This window comes from Pyrgilauda ruficollis, unplaced genomic scaffold, assembly GCF_017590135.1.
Source record: "Pyrgilauda ruficollis isolate IOZ18807 unplaced genomic scaffold, ASM1759013v1 scaffold30, whole genome shotgun sequence".
NCBI lineage: Eukaryota > Metazoa > Chordata > Aves > Passeriformes > Passeridae > Pyrgilauda > Pyrgilauda ruficollis.
In genome coordinates, this window is record NW_024524378.1 from 5,218,727 (window position 1) to 5,242,252 (window position 23,526).

A 23,526-nucleotide genomic window follows, 5' to 3' on the forward strand; every position below is an offset into this window, starting at 1 on the left:
ACAATAAACATTTTTCCTCTTGCTTCCCCTTATTCTGGAATTACAGTTATTTCACTCAAAGCAATTGTGTTTTTTTCCTTGAGTTTAACTGGCACAGAACAATTTGGCATTACTGTCTGTGACACGTGTGACAGAGATAGTCAGGCTTTTACTGAAGGTTAACGGAGAGAAAGATTAGAAAATGAAGCTTTGCTCTGCCACAGTGAGGCTTGGTGCAAGTGTTGTGCCTGGAGCTAACAGAGTAAGGAAAACTTGTGGTACTTGGACTGAGGGAGTGCCATGGGGCAGCTGAAGTAGTATTCTGCCTAAAACACAGCAGTAGCATTCGACTGTTAGCTTAACTTAGAGATAATTAACTCCTAAGTAATTTGAGTAGTTCATTACAGGCTGCTCAACTGGCTTTCCCTTAGGGGTTTTTAAGTCAGGGATTAATGGGGGGAAATCAGACTGTCAGGCATTCTCTTAAATGGTGAAGCTACATTGGCAAAAGCAATAGCTGCTGTCAGCTTTTCAGATGAGATAAGTTCAAGTGAAATATTCCAGTTACATTTGCATGTTAAATGATCATGCACTTGATGAAGCGAGGAGCAAAATTATCTTTTTAGCATCACTTACTGCCTGTACATGGGAATTAATCCTGAGTTTCAATCTGCCTTGAATTGTGTTAGTCATGGCACCCCATGCTGGTAGTAAGAACCTGTGTAGTGGGTTGACCCTGGGTGTATGCACCCACGAAAGCTGCTGTATTGCTCTCCTCCGTGCTTGGACAGGGAGAGAAAATACAACGAAGGATTCCTGAGCTGAGATAAGGACTGGGAAATACCACTCACCAAATACTGTCACAGGCAAAACAGGCTCAAATTAGAGATAATTAATTGAATTTATTAGTAACAAAACCAGAGCAAGATAGTGAGAAGTAAATATGACCTTAAAAACACCTTCTCTCCGCCCCTCCCTCCTTCTGAGCTCTACCTCCGCACCTAGGGCTGCAGGTAGATGGAATGGGGGTAATGGCCAGTTTGTCACACATTGTTTTCTCCCCCTGGTTAGGGAGAGGAATACTTTCCCTGTTCCATAATGGGCTCCCCTGCCATGGGAGACATTTCTTCATGAACTTCTCTAACATGAGTCAGTCCCATGGGCAATCCCAGCCCTCCCCAAACTACTGCAGCATGGGTCACTCTTCTGCGGGCTGCAGTCCTTCAAGAAGAGGCTGCTCCAGCATGTGTCCGTCCACAGGGTCACAAGTCCTGCCAGGAAACCTGCTCCAGTATGGGCTTCTCTCTCCAGGGATCTGCAGATCCTTGTTGGGACCTTGCTCCAGCACAGGCTTCCCTCAGACATTTACCTCCTTGGGCATAGGACTCCTGACCTCCTCCTTGATACTGACATGAAGAGTATGAGTATGTTGGCAGGTGCGAAACAGTGGGAGTAAGGATGTGTCACTTCAGCATGATCAAGTATGGTATGGAAGTGGAATTCATAAAGGGCATACTGAATGAAGCAACAAATTGGACAAGCTTTGAATACACAACATGTTCATACATGATTTTCTAAATGCACAGCCCAGACAAAATTACTTGCTCTCCATCTTTTAAAATGAGGAATTCTGCAGGGAGATGGTAAAAAATCTGAAACTGCCTAGGGTTTGCAATATGCTATATTTAGAAACTGTTACTCTGCAGATAGCGTCTGTACAAATGCCTGCATTTGGGAGTGAGAAGTGCAGGGTGTAGTGGTTGTTAACTGGCAGCCACAAAGTTTGCACCCACCCTCACCCCTTACTTTTTCCCCCATCCCAACACTGAGGTGTGGAATGCTTGATGAAGTAGTAGGCTTAAATCTAGGAAACAATACCTGCAGGATAATGACTTCCACTATATTTACTTCTTCTGGTTCTTAGCTTTCATTATTGCTACAATTCCCTTTCAGTAGTTAACAGAAGTTAACTAAATGAAAAGCTTGAGAAGATAGTGTCTCTGATAAAAATTAGTCTTTTTTAAGAGACAGTTCCTAGCTGGAATGAGACCAGTTAAGCAAAAAACCAATTAATTACAGGCACACTTGATATCTAGTAGAGTGTTCCATCTTTTTATTTGTACATAAATATGTATTCTTGTAAAACTTCATTCCATGTAGGTGTAGAGGCTGTGTTTTTTATTTGGCATCTGCTCTCTGGGATTCACACTGTGCTCATGTTTTCTGTCATGAGATCTCTACTCTTTGCAGAAACACTTTTTAATATTTCTAGAGCTCATGTTAGCATGGAAGATATCAGACATCCTGCTCAGTTTGCATTTTCTTTTTTCAAAGAAATTGCTCGTTTTCATGAACTATGCTGAAAAACATGTCACCAAAGAAGTAACTTTTTCATAATTTATTTCTGATTAGTGTTCTTCAAAAACTTGATTTCCTGATAGGAAGATTCAGTGAAACACTATTATGTCGGTCATTCTTGCATAAAAAGCTCTTAAGTGTTGTAAGCAAAAAAGTTCTTTGTGGTAACTAAATCTTCTGTTTAAATATGAAACTGTTTTCAAACCACATTGCAAGGCTTAGTCAAGTGGGTTTTTTAAATTCACAGAATGGCTATGTGTGTTAGTTCATAGCATATCTTAAAAGTGAAAAATGGTGTGTGCTTTGTCTCTCTGGTAGAAAGACACACATTGAATTGGATTTCACAGTTTATTTTCTTTTAAAATCAAATGTTTAAGTAATAGCTTTGCTATAAGAGCTCATTGATCTGCTGTTTCTTCATAGCTTGTATGTGAAGTTTTGAACTGGAAGTCTAGAATAACTTTCAAAGATTGGACAAAACCAGGGAAACTGCTGAGAGGAAAGGAGGTTCTTATGATGTCTCAGTTTGAAGACTCACATTAATGCTGCATTTCATGTTGTGAAGAGGGCTTTAAACCATGCTATGAGTAATGTTTTCAGTAATCGTGATAATCTGTAGATTGTCTATTAGTATTACTGCATTCAGCTGAAGAAAGGGCTCTTTGGAGCACAAAGCACCTCTCATGTGATGTTCATAATCTTTCTGTACAACCATTCAGACTGTTTAGTTTTTATGTGCACATCAGAATGTTGAGCATCTCTTTACTGTGAAAAATTAAACAGAAACAATGTCCTAGATTTGGTTTATCTTGGCAGTTGGCTTTTGTTCTATTCATTTGTATAAGGTGGAATCAGTTAAACTAAGTATTGAGAATTGCAGAGATGTTTGCAGTATCTTTTCTGTCTTGAGATTCGCAGCCACATTTATAGGTCAAGAAGATACATGGTGAAAATCACCACGATTCCACTGGAAAAGATACTTTATAAAAATCTTCAGTTGGATGTGTTGGAGGCCCAAGCTGTTTGGTCAAAATGGCTTTAATTCTGCTGTGTAGGTTTGTTTTTTGTTTTTGTTGTTGGTTTGTGATGACTTACCTTCAAAACTACTCATGGTAGGCATTGGTATAACAGACACATATTTTATATTCTTTAATACCATTTTAAAATTGAAATGTTTCATAGTGCATAAATCCACTGAGTCAAAGAGGAAAATTGTGTTCAGTAAACAAATGACAAAAGAGACCAGCAGTTCTCCAGTGATAGCACTCCAGCTTTAGCAGTCTTCCCAGCCCAGCTCTCTCGGAAGTGTCTCTGTTTGTTACTTTACTACTTTTATAACTGTTGTCTTCCTGTTTACTTCTGTGAAGATGATGATATTGGGGAGTATATATATATTTTTTTTTCTTCTATACTATATATAGAAAAGATACATAAAAATGTGCAGCATTATAACTTTGGATCCAGCAGTAAGACAGGTTAATATTACATATCAAGAACCAAATATTGACATCACTCCAGGTTTGATTTGAACCTAGTTTCTTTATTTTCTTTCCTGGCTTCTCTGACTGTGGCTCTGTGGGGAGGCAAATGCACCTGTGGTGGCCCCTGTGGAGCTCCAGTTGCTTTTCTCCCAGCCACCACCAGTGTTAATGTGACTCTGCAGTAACCATGTTCATGGGAGCTTATTTGTAGAAAGCAATTCACTGCAATTTACTTGGGAGTTAAATGAACAAAAAGTGCTGTCTCACCAGAATACCCTGAGTGTCATGTGAGAAACAGGCCTACACAGCTGGAATGGGTTAAAGGGTGGGTGTTCCAGCTCTGCCTCACATTGGATTAGATGGAGACTAGAGAGATGGTTCCAACCTTGTCATGGTGTTGCCACTTAATGTGTACTGCTCAGAGGTTCCAGGGATGGCTAATCTGTGGAGTGTAACACTTACAAGACAATGTTTTCATGGGTTAGTTTAGCCTGCTTAGAATTGGGAGTACATCAGTTGTGTAATTCAAATACCTACCTGTAAAGCCACAATAAATTAGTGAAACTGGCTATCTCTTTCTAGTCTAATAACTTCTCTCCATGTTACTAGACCTCTAAAAGAAATGCAACATAAGGCTGGCAAAACTGATCAGTTTGTTCAAACTATTTTATCTGCTGCCTGTGAACTTGTTTGTTTAACTATTTGTCATATCTTTGATTTGTCTGTAAACAGTGTATGTTGGCAATGTCTTTTGAGTATATTGAGTCAAGTGGCAGACTTTTTGAAGGATTTCTTTAGAACTAGCTTTTCAATTTCATTTTCAAAAGTATGGGACTCTAGACTTATGTTGTTTAGATAGAGAAAAATAAAATCAATATTTTAATTTTGGTTTTTCTTGAAGAAAGGCATTCTGTTTCTTGGGAACCTCAATCTGCTAAACCAAACTAGAGATTGCAGATATTCAAGACTGTGAAATATTTTTGATAACTTCTTTAATAACCAGGATACAAGAGTTAAATGTAAGAAAAGAGAAAATATGAAAATTTCACCCTTCCTTTATTCTGTGCTTCATCTACTTTTCTTCCTTTGCCCGTTAATTTTCAGTGTCCTTTAAAGGACAGGTAAATCTGACTGCACTGGGATTTGGAGTATAACTCTCACAGTAGTACTATTTAAACTTCAAGGCTTGTTTCTTTTAACACATGGCCCCTAGGGATTTGTTGTGTGTGTCTTATAACTTTCCCTTTTATCATAGGTTATTTGTTGTTGACAATGATCTTTTAGTGTATGGTATATATTAGTATAAAATTTGTAGGTGGTGTCTTGTACTAGTTTGCAATCTCCTTATTCCATATTCACCGAGTTTACATGTTGGATCAGTTCTGTGTGCCTTTTCCTAAATAAACTTTTAAGCATTTGTTTCAATTATGACATTTAAGTATATCTCTGCTTCAAGGTGTCAGTGGCTCTCATGAGAAACAAAAACTGATTAAATTAAACAAAAGGAAGAAACAAATTAGAATAAGAATTTGAGATAAAATTAATTAATGTATTCACCTGTAAGATTCCCTTTCTTCTTGGAAAAAGCACTTTGGGAACAGCAGAAAATGTGTGTCTAAAAAGAGGCCTCAAAAAGGGGGAATTTCTAGTGTGGAAGGAATCTTACTTGGTTGTTCTAGTAAGAATGAAAAGATTAATTTGCAAATGGAAATTACTTATGCTTCACTGTCAGACTTTTGGGTGACCAGGGAAGTGAAAGTGTGTGGTGTTTCAAGTCTTGTTGGTCTGAGCTTTAATGGAGAAATGGCAGATTTTATAGCTAGTCTCAGAAGTGATGTACTACACTTGCACATTTGAAGCTTTTCTGCAGTGCAGAGGTAATATTTTTTGTTCTTGTAAATTTATAGTGAATCAGTTGTTTCATGTTTGAATGCTGTTATGTTCAAATGCAAACTTTTTTACACTAGGTTCATCTGCTTTTAATAAGGATGGTTTTATGTTGAAGGAAATAAGAAGATGGCTAAAACGGATCTTGTTATAAAGGCCTTTCTGTTACAATGTGAGGAAAATGGTTTAAAATACCTTGTAGTGGTCCAGTTCTTGGGCTTATAGCTTGCAATTAAAAAAAAAAAAAAGTCTAATACCTACTTCATTACTTTCCGTTGTAGCATGCACCACAAATCTCAGATGCTATTTTGATTATTTTATTAACCGATTTGCTACCTTATGACAAGATCCATCCTTTCATCATACATGCTCTTATAGTGCAATGTATTGAATGCTTGCATTCTTACAGGTGACTTTAATTTTGCGAGGTAAATGATAATTTTAAAATCCCAGTTTTTCTCTTAAGATTTAACAAAGTATCAGTGCAGGATAAAGTCCTAGACCCTTAATTTGTAATAGCATGGGGATGGACACTTATGTCCAACTTACGAGTGAAGTTTGGAGCTGACAATGCTTCTTAACCTCCTAATGGGACGAAATACCAGTATTTATAAAATATATTTGAATCTTTTTATTCTTTTAATATGTATTTTAGCAGAGGAAGAACAGGGTCCTGCTTAACATTTTGGAGCAGGTCCAGAGGAGACCTATGAAGATGATTTAGAAGCATGGAAGACCTGTTCTGTGAGGAAAAGCTCTGAGCTGGGGTTGTTAAGGCTGGACAAGAGGAGTCTCTGGGGAGATATTAGAGCACCTGTACAGTAGCTAAAGGAGGCCAACAGGAAGGCTGGAGAGGGCCTTCTCACAAGGCCAAGGGATGATGGCTGTGAAATAAAACAGGGCTGAGTTAGATTAGGTATCAGAATTATTTTCTGTGGGCATGGTGAGACACTGGAAGAGGTTTCCCAGAGAATCTGTGGATGCCCCATCCTGTGGAGTATTCAAGGCCAGCTTGGAGGGGGCTCTCAGCAACCTGGTGTAGTGGAAGATGTCCCTGCCCTGGCAGAGGGTTTGGAATCAGATGATCTTTGAGGTCCCTTCCAACCCAAACCATTCTATGATTCCATGTTCATCTCATCTAGACCATGCAATAACTTGTCCTGGGTTAACCAGTGACCCTCACATGAAAGTGCTAACCAAACAGAAAATTAAGTGATCCTTCTAACAGCTTGTAATGCAAGCTTTTTGCATTTCAGTTGCCCTTGGTGGTGGCTAAAGAGGTGATGGGGTAGGAACACTATGGGATTTTTACTTGGATTTGCAGCGTGACAATGTAGAGATGTCGCTGCAGGTACTCATTCTATATGGGGAAATGGGATGAGAGCTTTTCCTTGACCCTGGGCTTAAACCTTACACCTACAAAAGGTTTTGTAGGGAAGATACTGCTCTACTTACTGTGGAAGTTGAATATGTCTGTGAAGGCACCAAGTACCTACAAAATGTGCTGCTGCTCTGCTGCCTTGGAGATTTTTGCTGACTGCACTGCACTCTAGTGGGGTTTTTAGAAAGCCTTGGCCATGCATCTGAAACAATGTAAGCTTTGCAACAGTTAGTGTTGTGGATGATTAGCTTGATTGATTTTCCTACTTTGAAGTAATAGTGTGGGAATTTCACATTCAATATGGTTCATCTGCTTTAAGAATAAATAATGTTGTGGGCTTGTAGTATGATGAGCAGGGCCATGTATGCAGCGTCAGCTGGTTTTGAGGCTGGATGTCAGAGAAGAAGTACTAGAATCAGTACATGCACGTAGGTGTGAAACAAATAAAAAAAAAAAAAAAAAAAAAAAAAAAAAAGACAACCAAAAGCATAGAGGGAGCAGAAAGAGGTTTGGTGAGTGTGGAAGCTCTTCCATAGTTGCTGGCTGTGTTTTTGGATGACTGTCAAATTTTGTTTTGCTGGTACAGTTTTGAGTCCTGCAAAACCACAAGAGAGCAGCTCATTTCCTTCTTTGCCAGCAGGAGCATCTACTCTGAGGGTGATAACCTGTCTGTTACGAGCAGGAGTTGTTTACGGGCAGGAGTTGTATCCATTAAGTGGAGCCCAAGCATTGAAATACTGTGATTTTACAGCAACACCTGATGAAGCTGTAAATGAAGGTGCTAAACCATAACATGTGGTTCAGCATACAAATTATATGTTATTTTCTTTGCTAGAGGTGTTTGAAGTTAATGTTGTATAGGAACTTTTGCTTTTCTGGATGTTTAATGTTAAAACAGAGAAAAGTACTGTTGGGTGGTGCAGTAGAGGTGCTGAACTTCATTGTGCAATAGGAATTGCAATGCATAAGGGATAACTGTTCACTAAGACACTAAGCTGAAAACTAGTTTTTGAAATGTGCAAAAAACCTGATCTTTTAAATTTATTTTTTAATAAAGCAAAAGTACATGCTCTTGAGTTCTATGGGTTTTTTTTGAGACTTCTTTCTGAACATAATCGCTCTGAGATGCTTCTAGTGCTTAACCTGTGTAGGTTGAAATATCTGTGTAGTGAGAAAGCACAGTACTAAGTGTATGATCAGTAGTAGAAAAAAGAACGCCTACATTTCACGAGTCCTGAAACCTCTCTTTCACTTGATACAGTGGTACAATAATTGTATTTTCTGTGACAAGCAGCAACCCAGGTACTATTATTAAAGACCGCTTTCAGCTTTTTTGTGGTTCTTTTTTGTGAAGTGTTGATCTGCTTTCACAAGAGAGAGTGAAGGACTGTAATGTTCAGAAGAACTGTGCAGTATTTTTCATGGGATTTAGACACTGCTGCTCAGGGCAAGTGCCAGTAACCTGGGAGATGTTCCAGTGTTGAGAGATAGAAAGTAAGTGGTTTAGTCACCTCAAAGTGCAGGTGAGGAAAACACTTTAAAGAAGATGTTGGCATACAGTGGGCCTGGACTGATTATATTTTATTTTTCTCCACTTGAATATATAGTTATTGAGTTAGTGTCTATTTGCTTGCCTATTGTATTGCCAGTGTGTGCTCCTGCAGCTGGGTTGTTGAAAGGGGTGCTTTTAAATGTTTTGCCACAGCTTCTAAAATATGTATTTAACAAGCAAAATTTTTCAGCTTCAGGAGTGTTCTGTGTCAGTTGTCAGGGCTTCTGAATGTTTCCATTGGACTCCTTCCTTTTCTACACAGCTTTGTTATGTTTGATTTGTACTTTATTTTCATAGGGCAGATGATGGATGCTTGGGTGTGCTCATTGTTGCTCCAGTTGACCTTCTTTGAGGGATTAATTCTGAACTTAAAGCTCTTTCTTCTTTATACGCTTTGTAATTCCCACCACTGTTGCACTCCCCACCCTCCAGAACATTTGTCAATCTAATTTTTTGTTGTATTTCAGGGAATACCTTGGGAAGCAGTTGCAGTCAGAACAACCTCAGACGGCCACTGCACGGAGCTAAACACTTCCATCAGTTCATGCAGTTCGTGCTTACAACTACTGTGTGTTTCTCTTTAAATGAATACAAAGGAAATTCTGAAATCACATGCTCTTTGTCTGCTACGGGTGCATAAACATTCCAACTTTCCTCTAGTGTTGTTGGCTTACTAAAAATTTGTTTGTTCCACTAGTTCTGCTGATTATGCCTATTAGCTTCTTGTTCTATTCTGAATGTATATGAAGAAATGTGGCTAATATATTGCATTTGTTTTATGTATTTATTCTCATAATAAAGACTGTTATTAAAGGATATGCGTTCCATAATGGATGTTATAATTAGCCTAGAAAAATTGTTCTTTTCTTTTAGTGGCTTATCAGTGTTGTCACTTTCCAAGAAAAGTTGTCCCCTTATGTCTCAGACAAATTAATAAAGTGTTGACTTAGTGTTTCATAGAAAGTGCACTAGCCTAAGAAATGTTGATTATCAATACTAAAATATATACCAAGTCTCAAAATAGTGTTAAAATTGCATATAAAAGCAAGTGTATGGGTGGGGCTTTTTTGGGGGGCGGTGCGGGGTGGGGTACTTCTCTTGTTAGAAACTACATTAAAAAATCTGGAAATAAGAAGAGGAAAAGAAAATGAGCACTCCTCCATCAGGGAAAACATACCCTCAAGATTATTAGTCCAGCTGTATAACACCAGTGGTTAAGGCTGTAGATCAGAGATCAAGTTCAGGGTGTTCAGGGTGTTTTTTTTTTCTTAATGTGCACTACTAACTGCTGAAATTGTAATTTCATGGAGTTTGTGGTTATTGAAAATACTTGTAAATGTTAGGGTTCTGGTTTCATTCCAAAATCCATTATATCTCTTTTATATTAAGCCAGATAATTTGGCTATCAATATATTCTGTGTTTTTTAGCTTCTGACAGTATAAAATATGTAATCCATAAATTTAAGATGATCTTGTCTTGGCATATGAAAATAGTTTTGTTGCATAGATAGAAGCCTGGCTCCAGGCTCTTGCAACAACAAGCAGTTAATATTCTTGTGATTCATTATTAGAATTAAAAAGTGAACATAGTTCTTAATCTCGTCAGTAAGTCATTTGAGGTACAAGTCTCTGGGGAAGCTTAGAGTACTTTGACATCAAGTGAAAAGACTAATTGGGAAAACTTTGCTTATCCAGCCTGAATTTTCATCATATGTAATTAAAATTTGACCACTGTTGTAATGAAGAGAGAAGAGAGTTAGAGGACTACAGGTTGATGATTTCTTGATCTGCTTAATTAAAATTGGGATTGTGTAGCTTAATGACTGTTGCTTACTTTTGCATATAGAAGGCAAAGGCCTTGATATTGTAGTCAGTATCACAAGACTAGGTGCTGAAGCCTGAGAAGAATTAACCTTCACTCCGACTAAAGTCAGTTTATGTGACTAGATCTTAACTCAGTACTGCATGATCTTAACTCTACTGCGTGTTCCTACAGTGCTGGGGGATACTGTTGGTATGGGAAGCAGCTGGGAGAACAAGGGTGCACCTACACTGTCATTCTTACCTTGGTTCAGTTAAATGCTCTTGAAATGAATGTCTGAGTCCTCCCTGCATTTCACACTTCAATTTACATAGCATGGTGGTGTCAGCCCATGAATGGGCTTCTTCTCCAATCAAGCTGAGGCTCAGGATGTACATCTCGCATGATGGATGTCACGCTGTACATCCTGTGTGCCTTGGCTATGTGGCCAGTGTTCAGCCTACTGGACCTTGTAAGATTTTGTTTGAAGTATGGCTTTTAGAAATGCATGCAGAGTGAATGCTGAAGTAGCACCGAGTGTCTTGCTCTACAAATCAGTTTTTCGTGTCACACTTGTCAATGTAAGCAGGGTCTAAGACTGCTCTAAAAGATTGGTCCTATGGTTACAACTGTAATGTTGGGTCCAAGAACTGTGACATGGCATTAATGAGAAAGGAATGTCTCCCCACCTTCAAAACCAAGTGTATTTTCTTTTCCAAAGGGAACACTAAAGCACTGCTGTGTAAGGAGGTCTGGGATTGAATCATAGAAGTAAACATGATGAATACTACCACTGGAAACCTCTTCAATTCTGGAGGAGCTAGAAATAGCCAAGTTATTCATAACATGAGACAAAATTGCTTACAGAGGTTGACCTAAAACATCTGAGTATTATTTTAATGTATTATACAAATAAATTGTCCTCTCCTGCTTTGCTAGTATTGTCCTGTGCATAATTTAATTCTTCATCATGTGGTGTGTTTATATACCTGGCATTCTCTGACATGTAGTTACCACCCTGTGTCCAACAGCTCTCTAATTAAAGCAATGGTGCTGAAGTTTCACTTACATCCCTGTATGTTGTTGATGTCCTGGTGCCTGTGAAACCTGAAAGCCTGCAAGCTCTGAGATTTCCAGCTGCCAATGGTAATGTTCAGGTGGCTCAGAGGTTGGATCTGAGTGAGTTCCTGCCAACAATTGTACCTTAAGAAGCCTGGAAGCCTGCAGCGGAGGGTGTTATGGAGGACTTTGTTGTGCAACCAGTAATTTGGACTGAAGTTGCCAGAGCTGAGATTTCTGCAGGGGTCAGACTGCTCATGGTGTCCTACAGGTCCTGGGGAATCTTGGAATAGCAGAGAGCTGCAGAGCAATTTCCAGATGTGGGTTCATCTCCCATCCTGCTTGTTGGCAGTGAAAGGCCTTCATCTGTGGTCCCAGGAGAGAAAGGAGGATAGAGCTGGTGAGCTTTTAACCTTTGGAATCAGGAAAGTCATCCAAAAGTTTTTGTTGAATTTTAATTAATTAATAAAACTCTCTACTGAATCTTTGTCTCACAAGCCTAGTGGTAGCTTTTGCTACTGAGTGTTGTTTTTACTATTCACCTGTTTGCATTACTCACTTTACTTGCTCAGACTATTTCTCCCAAAAGCTGGCATGGTGCAGGCAGGCAGATGCCATGGTGGCAGATGGGGTGCTTCAAGGCTGTGTGATGATGGTGTGGGTAGAGCACAATGTCAGGAAGAGAAATGTGTGCCAGCAGCTTCCTTTGTTCCCTCTGGTGATGTGAAGATTTAGAGATGGCTGGAGATGAGCTGCCATGGACCTGATGACTAACTTGCTCCTAAAGGGAGGAGATACAGTCACCATCCTCCAAATTAGGGTAATCAATCTTCTCTGGGTGAAATTCACTGTTTCCCTAACTTTTGATTTCCTTCTTATGTTTGATCCAACAATAAATGGAGTTTGATTTTCCTTTAATTTTCCTGGAGTTTAATTAAAGTAACAGAGCCTTTGAAATCTTTAGATAAGCTGTCTTTTAAGTCTTGCATTTGAGATTTCTTTTACTTTTCTGGTTAAATGGCTTTCTTTGAACTTTGGTTTTGGTCTGAAATCTGAAGGGGAAATAAATTTGAGTAAATTTTCAAGGCGCAGCAACTGTGAAAAGAATTTAAACCTGTGACAATTCTGTGTAGGAGGGGATGCATGATGAAGTGCTGACACCTAGAACTAAGGCAGGAAAATGCCTTTAATCAAGTGCTTACTGAATGTTTATTATTCCCACAAGCTGGTTGAGATCTTAAGGCCTGCAGTCAGGTGAAGAGGAGACCAGATTTTACTCCTGGCCAGTGAGATACTCTGCTGGAAACAAACCAGGGCTGAGCAGGAGATGGGTTGCCCAGGCCCTGGGCGTACAATGCTATCTCATCTGAGCTTCAAAAATACCTTCGTGCACTTGTGTGAACAAAGATGGTCACTCATTTCTAACACTCGGAGCTGCTGGGTCCATACCTTTCCAGGGGTATGACATGCTGGTTTTATGCAGTAAGTGACAAGGACTCGGGGAAATTGGTTGACTTCTCTCTATACAAAATCTTTTGCTTTTCCCTTTGGCAGCTTCTGCAGAATAGTTGGGAGTTGTCTTCCTAGAGCCATGTGTTGTCAGAGCTGAGAAGAGAGCTCGTGCTCTCGTGATGACCAGGTATGTTATTAATTGTACTTGCTTCCTCTTAGACTCCAAAGTGATTATTAAAAAAGTCTGAACTGCTGTTAAGATTTACAAATGGCCGAAGGGATCGTCATTTGAATACCACAGAAAGCAACGAACTGTCTTGCAAATGTTAGGTGCTGCATTTAGGGAGTTACCTCAGAACTCTTTTTACCTTGTGGTGTGCATATTTCATTGGCACAGCTGGTTCTGAGATGCACAAGACATTGCTGAACACAAGTTGTGCTAAAAACTCCCAGTATTCCTTGCTTAAGAATATTTTTCATGGCCTGCCCCTTGGCCTTACTGATGCTTTTAACCTAAATTACTGTATAATAAGGAGCCTAATCAAAAAAAAAAAAAAAAAAAAAAAGGAATAATGACTGTTTTTGCAATGTTTTGTTTCTTTTTCTTGCTTATGTCCAAGATAATTTCTGTACTATGGGAAAGTAATTTTAATTTGAGACAAAACTGGAAAAAGGAACAACAAAATCCCTCTTCATATAGAAGTGGACAGAAAGGACATGTGTATATATATGTATATATATATACTCACACACACATATATATATATACGTATATATGTAATCACACATATATATATGAATATAAACTTCATAATCTCACAGATTTTCCCAGAAGTGCACAATTTTTTTCCTCTGTGAGAAAACCAAATCTGCAAAAGAGAAAAATTAACATTTTCAAGAGCTATCTCATGTACCTTTCTGAGCATATTCCTAATATAATTTTTCCAAGGCTCTTCAGTTTGCCATGTCTGGACTCTGTGCTGAGACAAACTGTCAAGGTGAAAATAACTTTTTCAGTGTCATTCATTAAGTATTTTAAAAGGACTGCATGTATCCAGCTCTGCCAAGGATGGGCAAAGAAACTGGACAGCTGATTGCAGCAATGACAGCTAAAACCTATTGATTTGGAAATCAGAGAACTGCTACAATATCAGACTATTTTATAGGAAGAAAGGCTGATAAATTGTGGACTTAAAGGTCATCATTCTCTAGGCAATTTTCATGTGGTAAGGAAGGGTGCAAAACAAGTCTGTTCTGTCAGGTGTAGGTGGCTAAAATGCAGCTTTGGATTATGAGTCTGTCAGTGTGGGGATCATGGCAACAGCTTTTTTTTTCTTTTTTTTCTGCTAGAGGATCACAGGCTATCTCCATCTTTGGAGATTTGCAAAGATTACAATGCATTTAAAAAGAATTACTTTATCTGGCTTCCCCAGCTGGTGCACTTGAAAGGAGCTGGTCCTCTCCTATCCAAGTGCCTGGGCAAGACAGCACTGATGAAATACTAAAATCCATCTGGGGTGTGTTTGGTGAAGTCCTTTTACAGGAAGTGCATAAATTGTGCCTTCTGTTGTGTGTCTGAATGTCGCACCTCAAAATTTCAATTCTTAGGTGTCATCTAGTTCTTTCTAATTCTCAGGTGTCGTCTAGTATTATATTCTAATTTATCTTAGAATTGGCAGGTTTTCAATTTAAATATGTTTTGTTGTTATGTCAAGCAGATGATGGATGAGACCTAGAATAAGGGAAATGTTTTAGAAAGAAATGGCTACTTTCCTCTGGTAAGAAAAGACTATTTATACCTCTTCTATCTTGTATTTTACCTGTTTTTCTTATGTATTCTAGTTCAAACCCTATCAAATACTATTTCTAAAGAAATAGTCAAGATTTTTATAGTTTTTTTCTTAAATCTGGCAAGCCTGTTTTATTTTTCTTTATTTTTTTCCCAGGTAGTGATATTAAATGTCCTTCCTGAATTTTATCACCTATGACTTCACAAGAACAGTGCTGATTTTTTTTTCTTCTAAGAAATCTGGAATGGGATGAAATCTTTCCTTAAAGAGAATACATTAAGCTTCCTAGATTTTATGTCAGATGCCATGGTATGGGAGTTCCAGCTTTCTTACCTAAATAGCTTTTAACCTGAGCTGAACTTCATGACTTTGACTGCCCTGCAGGGACTAGGCACTGTAACTTCTTTTAGCCTGTTTGTCCTGTCATGCCTCTGTGTCCTTTCTGGAGATAAAAGGAATTTTGTTGATTTCTGGAATCTTCCCTTTATGATCTTTGTTTCCTAATCCACTGCAGTAATTGATAACTTCCACGAACTCTTGTAATGTTGTAAGTCAGCATGGAGGACAAGTGGTGTTGTCCATCATTCCTCAAACCACTGGCATATTTTTTCATCTTCTGTTCTCCATCCTGTGTCCCTGCTCTCTCAGTGCACAGTCTGAATTTCCTGTTAGCTGGTTCATTGCATACAAAACAACTGTACACAAGTGAGGGCTTTCATCTCTTCTGCTGGGATGGCCTCTGGTTTACTCTGGCCTTCCTTTCTGCTGCATAATCTCGGCATGTTTTATGAAAATTTTGGATTCTAGGTTGTATTTTGAGGAGACAGAGATGTTTTATTCTGCAACAATGGGGATGCAAACGCTTATCTTGCTGGCAGTGAGACTGCTGTTTAAACTTTTGTTGTAGGCAGATATGGCAAAGCACAATTTAAAAAAATGTTTTAAAAGCCAGTTCATAAAGGCCATTTTCATGTAGTGCTTGTAATAGATGTATTTTGCTTTCACTCTGGTCATACCTCACCAGAGTCAGGCTCTGCAATATCAGCAGCACAATATTTGAAATTTAATCTGTGTGCCCCGAACTCAGTAGCCTGACAGAACGAGGTAATGTATTAACAATATAAAATAAAATTCTGAAATAAATGAATAGAAACAAAAATAATAAAAAGGTGACTTTTTTTTCTAGTTAGTTTCCTAATTACCATAAGTTATTAGCAGGGGAGTGTAAACCACATTTTGAGAAACACTGAAAGGAACTCCATTACAGCTTGTGTAGATTATGCTAATGACTTACACAAAAGGAAGTAAAATCTCAATCTTTTTCATGGTAGACTGTTCTGTGCCATCTAACTCTCCCACTGGTAAGTGTCTCAAGCCCTGTTTAATTTGAAATATCTGTGATGCAACATGTCTAGCTGTTTGCTTTTCCCTTGTCCCCAGCTGAGAATGTCTGTCATGTAAAGGGATGTCAAAAGAGCTCAGCAAGTGGAGGATCTCAAGCTGCCCTTCAGCTGTCAAAAGCTGGTATGGCCTTGCAAGAAGCAAGTGCAACAATTGGTGCTGTTGACTTTTCTGTCCTCTCTCTGTAGTCAGACAGCTAGCACCTGGCTTGCCTGAGGGAAACAATCCAACAAAGCCGAACCCTTGAGGACAGTGTGCTGAGGCTTCAGCTCAGCGCACACGTGGCTGTGTCACTGTCCCCAGAAGGTGGCTGGGTTAACTGGCTGGTGCAGTGCTGTGTCTGCACACAAGTGCCAGCTCCAAGGGCAGGGGAGAACTGCTCTGCGTTCCCACTTAACCTGCTGGCTCTCTGGGAGCACGGCAAAGCAGCAGAAGGAGTCTCATGGCTTGTGCTGAATGTATTTCATTACTGCCAGTCTGTTCCCTTCCCTAAGCAGACCTGCAGCTTCATTTTTCTCTCTTCTACCATGTCTGCAGGAAAACGTGGTCCCCCTGAGGCACAAACACCAAGCAAGCCAGGAGAGGTGGTATTTTCTCCTGGTGCAATTATGGCTAAAAAGCTCCATGCAGCTTTTCCAGGGATGAGAATTGTTAGTACGTTCTTTAAAGCTACTATTTTTCAGTCTTGATTATATTCTTTTTCTATTATGTGACACTGTTAGAAATTGCAGATAAAACTTGTCATTTTGTGAAGTGGCAGGTAAACTATTACCTACTGAAGTGCCTGTGAAGTGAGGGAAGTAGAGTCAGACCTGATCAAATGATGCTCCTGAGACTTACTCAAAGGGCCAATAATAGTCTCGTGGCTTTCTACCTTTAGGTTGATGTGTGTGCCATGTCTGAGAGGTCATCATTCACCAAATGGGAGGAGCTGGGTGGGTTGTACAGCTAAAAATACTTGGCAGCAAACAGTCTGTGCAGCTGAAGGATTCTGCTCTGTCCCTGTAGCCTGGGTTGGGGATTTTGGGCAGGGAGATGGCCTGGAGGATCCTTGGTAATAACCCAGGTCCAGGTGATGGGGAGGTTTGGGCTCTGTGAGGTGGTACTAGAGGGAAATGGGCAGCTTCCTCTGGGTTCTACCTGGATTCTTGTTTTGGTAAGTTCACTTTTCCCAAGCTCCAACATCCTGGTTTTGTTCCTGGTATTGGTCTTGGACAAATTAAAGTCACGCCTTATATATCTGAAGTGTGTAATAATTTCTGGTTTGCTTTCAAAGAGCCTCCTCAGTGATGACAAAAGGCAAAAACCCTTAATGGTTTTGTGACTTTTCTGAGCTTTAAGAACCTCTGCTGCCAGATCAGGTAGTAACTCATCTGTCCATTTAAAGTACCTTTTGGCTATTGTCTTTTGAATACAATAATTGCCATGAAAGGCCCTTACAATTGGGTCTGCATAAACCTTCTCTAAATGTTTATGAATTTGCTTCTAATAAACATTACTTTAGCTGAAATGCATGCCCTTTTCCTAGCATTTTTGAAAATGAGTGTCTGGTGAGTCACTGAAGTGGGGACCAAAGTAGAGGAAAGTGCTTCTTCTCAGCACAACTTTGAATTAAAGGAATGAAAACTAAAGGTTGCAACATTATCAGCAGCTCCTGTGTAGCATAAATAACATAGTGATGCTGCTTAATTAAAGCAGTGTTTGTTTAATCATCACTGTTTTAGCCTGGGATGTGTAATAAGCCAAAGAGGTTAAACCAAAGCAATCTGTGTTCTGATGCCATTTGTTATGAAAACATCTGGGTTTATGCCAGGGGAAATGAGCAGGCTCCACGGCTAACTTGCTGTGTACACTGGTTTGTGCTAAACAAGAAAGTTTTAATGAGAAAAAGTCTTTTGGCAGACACCAAGAGCAGTGCAGGGCACTGCTTGGTCACCCCGTTCTCCCCAGACCTCAGTGGCAGCTTGAGCAGGGCATCAGTCAGGGATCTGCTGTGTTTATCTGCTCTGGTGCACTGCCCTGTTGTGAAAGTGATTCCCGATTTCACCCCTTTTAAGGGCTAATTCAGTGATCTGGTTTCCCTGGACAGATCCTTGCAGAGGCCTCTCTCTCCTGAACTGGAGGATTCAGCACACGCAAGTGTCCGTGCAGGAGGTGATGGTGCAGCAGGGAATGGAGGAGGTTTGCACTGGGAGATGGGAGTGCTCTGAAGCAAAGGCACTCCCCTGCTTCCCTGTCAGCATTTCCTAGGACTTAACCACTGTCCCTGAAGGACTGTAGATCCTGAGTATGTGGAAGCAGAGCATTGTCTTGTGATTGTCAGAGAGGTTCATGAAAGATCAGCAAAGGTCTGGCTTGTTGGTTCTGGGTGCCAGCTCTCAGAGAATGCAATGTCAACTGCCTTTGGTGTAAGAGTTGATCCTTTCTCCTGCTCTTTCTGTTGGGAGACTGGAGCAGAAACCCATTCCTCTGGTGGCTTCAAAGCTTCCTGCTTCTGCTGAAGCTGTGGTAAGGATCACAGAATCACAGGATGGCAGGGTTTGGAAGGGATCCCTGAAGACCATCAACTCCAAGTCCCCTGCTAAAGCAGGCTCTTCTCCAGCAGGTTACACAGGAACACATCCAAGTGGGTTTTGAATATCACTGGGAGTCTCCACAACTTCTCTGGGCAGCTCTGTCTCACTCCAAACAAGGAAGCTTTTCCTCATATTCAAATGAAACTTCCTGCATTTCAGTTTGTGCCCTCATCCTGGGTATTTTTATTTACTCATTCTTGTGCTGGTATTTTCCTACAGCTGCTGAAACTTTGGTGACAGCAGCTCTCCCCCAGACACCTCCTCTAGCAAATTAGAGAGGAAATCACCTAGAAACAATGTTACCTGTTTCTAGTGGGTCCTGATAATATCACAAACTCTGCTTTCCTCCTCAAGCCAGAAGGCAAAAATGAAGAGACCACTGACTTGAGGTGACAGAAAGTGCTGACATGAACCTCACACTCATGTTAGAAAGAATTGGTTGATGAGACATGACTGTGTGTCTGTTATCTGTAATGGAGCTGATGCCTCCTCCCAAACAGAAAAATCTTAAGCATGGGGGCACAGGCAGAGCTCATGAGGTGGTGTGGAGCCTCAATTACCACATGGGTATGCTGGGTTTCAATTGTCTTTGCCAGGTCAGACTCATGGCTCCCTGGGAAAGGTTGCAGTATTAGATCTGCCTTTAAAAATGCCTTAATTAAGTTGTTTACTCACACAACTATTTTTTGTTTGTTTCTGTAGGAGAGCAAAGAACCTTTTGTTAATGTGGTACTTCAGCATTATCTTGTGACTGAGTCTGCTGGCTTGACTTTATTTCACACAAAAAGAACCATCCTGTGATATGACAATACACTTGAGTACCATTACCTGAATTTGCTTTTTTTCTCTTGCATCTGAGGAACTCAGTGGTCAAATCTGTCAATCTTCACTTCCCTCTTAACCGTCCTGAATCATTTGGGTATTATATATATGTTGCTATAGTCCATTCCCATGGCAATGTTCTTTTGAAGATAATAGGGAAGTCACTTCTGTTGTCTCAAACTCCATTCCCCCAAAGTTGTTTTCCCTCTTTGAGTAGTTTCTTTTTGATCTAAGTGCAAGAATGTACTGTTCACATCACACAGGTGTTCTTGTTTCATCAGTGCCATAACAGTGACCTCATAATTTATTTCATGCATAGCAAGATGAAGACCTGAGGGGAAGATATGTAGCATTAATCAATCAGAGATAACTCTGTGCTGCCTTATTAACCTGATGATTCTTGAGGAAAGAGTTACTGCCTTTCCTGTGCTGACCCATTTCACAGCAGTATTTTGGGTCTGCCTGTCCTCCCCCATGTGTGTCATTCATTCTCTTCATCCTTCACTGGCTGATAACCCAAACTATCACCAGCATAACCTAAATATTGGCTGCTCTGAATGAGCCCATCTGCATTCCTGAGAAATATAACTAGTATGATTCTACAAAAGCTTTTAAAGATTTGGAAAATCATTGTATATAAGGGTAATATATATATATATATATATATATATATAGTGTGTGTATGTGTGTTTTCCTGATTTTGTTAGCAGAGAGGATGAAGCTTTCCTGCTTTCTCTAGTTGTGGAGCAAGAGAGAAGTTAACTCCTGGTTTTGCTTGCAGGACTTAGAAATCTTCTAACATGTTTTCCTGAAATGCAGGACTACTTTTGCATGCATGTAGCTATATAACAAACTCTAATTAAGAGGATTTGCAGTCTTCTTCCTGGGCTGATTTGCCTGGAGGTGTTTCTGAAGTTTAACAGGGTGATTGCTAAGGCAGCAGGACTTTTTTCTTATTTTTATAGTCTTAAAAATTTTGTTTAGGTGATGAGCTGTTAGTGATTTGTTCACCTTAAAGAAATTGTTTAATAATGGTATTGGTAACTACTCTGACCGTGTTATCACCCATCCTGCACATTTACCTCAAAAAGAGGTAATTATTAGCTGTTGAATTAATGTTGCAAACATGAGGCTCTCCAAGAGAATGAACTGGGGGCTGGAGAGTGCCCAGTTTGAAATCAGTATCTTTGGATGGTTGTAGTTTGTTTCCAGCTCCAAGTGGAGCTGATGCTGGAAGCAGGCTGTCTCTTGATGCATGACACTGTCTCACATTGGAAATTAAATACTGGGGCAGAGAATGGGACAAAATAGTCTGAGCCCTTGGTTTAGACACAGAAAACAGGTCAAATCCGAGTCAGTGAATCGGCTACACAGAATGGATCTGCTCCAGCAAAGCAAATGGAGACACTTCCCAAAGAACTCCATGCTGGTGGTCACAAACACCCAGCAAGAGTTACCTGATCTAAAACTGAGAGTTCAAATTAGGCAGATGAGGTATTTGCAGCTTGAATGAGTAGTCAAACCACTGTTTTGAGGCTTGGAGAATTTTTCATTTAGACTTGAGCTCATAAATAGCTTAAATTCTTTTCTGACTTAATGGGAAGTCTCCCTAAATAGAGTGGAAATTAAATCCAGCCAGATAAACTTGATTTCTTCTTATATGGCAATATAAGTTAATCCACTTAACACCTGAATTGGAAATGGCTTTCATGGACACAGAGGAGCTGATATAATATTGTCTTGATTTTTAATGTAGCAGTTTATTGTTTCTCTCTAAAATTCAATGTAAAATATCATCCACTTGGATAAAAGCAGTATTGAGTGGATAACTACAGAATATATTGGATTTATTTAGATGAAGTTTTCTCATAAAATGCCTTATGAGCTGGTTGTGATTCCATCAGGGTGATTTGTTCTTTAATTTATTTGACTCAATTTTCTGGTTTTTTTTTGATTTTGTTATTGTTGCCAGCAGTTATGTGATTAACTGATGCAATCAGTTTGATCTAAATGAGTTGCTGTAATTACATAACTCAAAATCTATCACTTTATATATATCTTGACTGGAGGAAAACAGCTTGTTATTAAGAGAAAAAGTGGAGGCCGTGGGATGGGAAGAAGGATTTGATGCTCAGGAAGCAACAGTAAATGAACAGGATCAGGAAACTTTTCTTGACCTAAGTGGTAGCTAAAATGCCAATCCCAGACACAATAACCTGGTTTTATACCTGTTGTGAGTTTAGGTGGGAAATGAAATCTCCTTTTGCAAATTAGTTATATTGCAGCAGTTTCTCCCTGCCCTGATGGGGCGGCTGCCCTTTTTGCTTGGCCTTGATCTCGCTGACAGCATCTCCTGTGTTTGCCTGGGACAGGGCCCCCCATCCCTCACCTGCTGTATTAGCTGCAGAGCCTGGGTGTTTGGAAGTTGAGCACTATTATTTATTAGAACTTGAGCATGTGCAGTGGGCTGTTTGGCCATAAAAGTTGTGATCACATTTAAGACAGTAGTTTACAACTCAGCCTCTTTCTTTAGGTGCATAGAATACAGCAGAGGAGGGATTACCAGCAGTCATGGACAGTGACAAATGTCAATTTGTTGAATTAGTTTGGTGGGGGACAGATCTCAGTTTTAGGAGGTAAAAAGACCCATTCAGATAATTTTTGGTTACTGCACACTTTCCCCTCTTTGTAGAAAAGGTATCAGCTCTGCATTTGTGGCCATGAGGTTACAATAACTCATAAGCAGAAATCCTTACTGTGCTTTCTTGCAAATTTTCAAGGTGTTTTACCTTTTAGATTGCAAAGCAGCAGTTTCTCCTTTATTTTGTGGTACTTCACTGTGGTTTGAGTCCTAACAGATGGACTTGGATGCTCAGTTCCTGAGTTTTATTGTGAGTCTTCATGAACTGAGCAAAGCCAACAGAGTGTACCACAGAATGGTTTGGGTTGGAAGGGACCTCTAAAGATTAGGAACACTTTCCACTAGACCAGGTTACTCAAAACTCTGTGAAAACTTCCAGATATGGAGCATCCACAACTTCTCTGGCCAACATCCCACTCAGGTGCCCCACTAGCTAATACATCCTCATTAACCACCACCACCCTTCCCCATGCTTGCTACAGCAGACAGATATTGTTCCCAGAGTACATGGAAAACCCCTTTAAAATGTCTGTAAAATGTCCACAAATATTTGCAGAATGTCAGTAAAGTCTCCCTGGAGCCTTTGGCATTTTTGATTTCAGAACTTCTGTGATATTTAGTGACCTGAATTGTACAAAATAGGGGAATAAGGGTTTTGCCAGGGTTCTGCAGTGTCTTTGCCATGTCTGGCTTATCCCATCCTTCTGGGGGTATATCTATATGATATTTGATATGTGATTTAGGAAGGGAGTTTTCTTGCTGCCCAAGAAAATGGGTGTCTGCAGCATCCTAAATCCTTATGTTCTCTGAAAGGGAGGTTGAAGCAGAACTCTGGTTCGGCTGCAGAGAGATTAACATCTATGGAAACAGCAGGTGTTTTTCACTGGCTGAGGAATAACTATTTAAAACAAGGCAGGTAATTACATGTAAGAGCTAAGGTCAAAAGGAGAATTGAATCCTCTGCATAGCTCTTTAGAGGTGGCTTAATTTGCATTTGTACAATGGGCTAGATAATCTGCTTTTTACTGGGGGATGGTTTCAATTTTGGTTGGTTTTTTTTTTTTTTTTTTTTTTTTAAGGCTGAAGCCATATTTGCTCTGAATATTTCTTGACATATAGAAAATTACTAATAACAAAGGTGAAATGAATGACTTTCCACAGAGTGTGAGCAATATAATTCTTATTTAGTCTCCAAAATTCACCACTGGTTTTCTGTTCTAGAAAGGAAAGTTCTGGTTCCTCAGCTTATTCATCTGCCTATGAAATTGAGATGTTTGTCATGAAAAAAAATTTTGAATTTCAAAATTCCTTATAGCTCTTCACAGAATTACATTTTCTTATGCTCT

At 39.6% G+C, this 23,526-nt stretch overlaps 1 protein-coding gene across 2 annotated transcripts in view; it reads left to right on the forward strand.

Annotated features, from left to right (window-relative positions):
- The window catches only part of ATP6V1H (ATPase H+ transporting V1 subunit H), a 48,101-nt gene extending 37,980 nt beyond the window's left edge, over positions 1 to 10,121 (forward strand). For both annotated transcript variants that reach the window (XM_041473675.1, XM_041473676.1), the window contains exon 14: positions 9,106 to 10,121. In XM_041473675.1, the coding sequence (XP_041329609.1) occupies positions 9,106 to 9,166 (61 nt within the window). In that variant the 3' untranslated portion in view covers positions 9,167 to 10,121. The remainder of the gene's footprint in view (positions 1 to 9,105) is intronic.
- Positions 10,122 to 23,526: the final 13,405 nt, after the last annotated feature.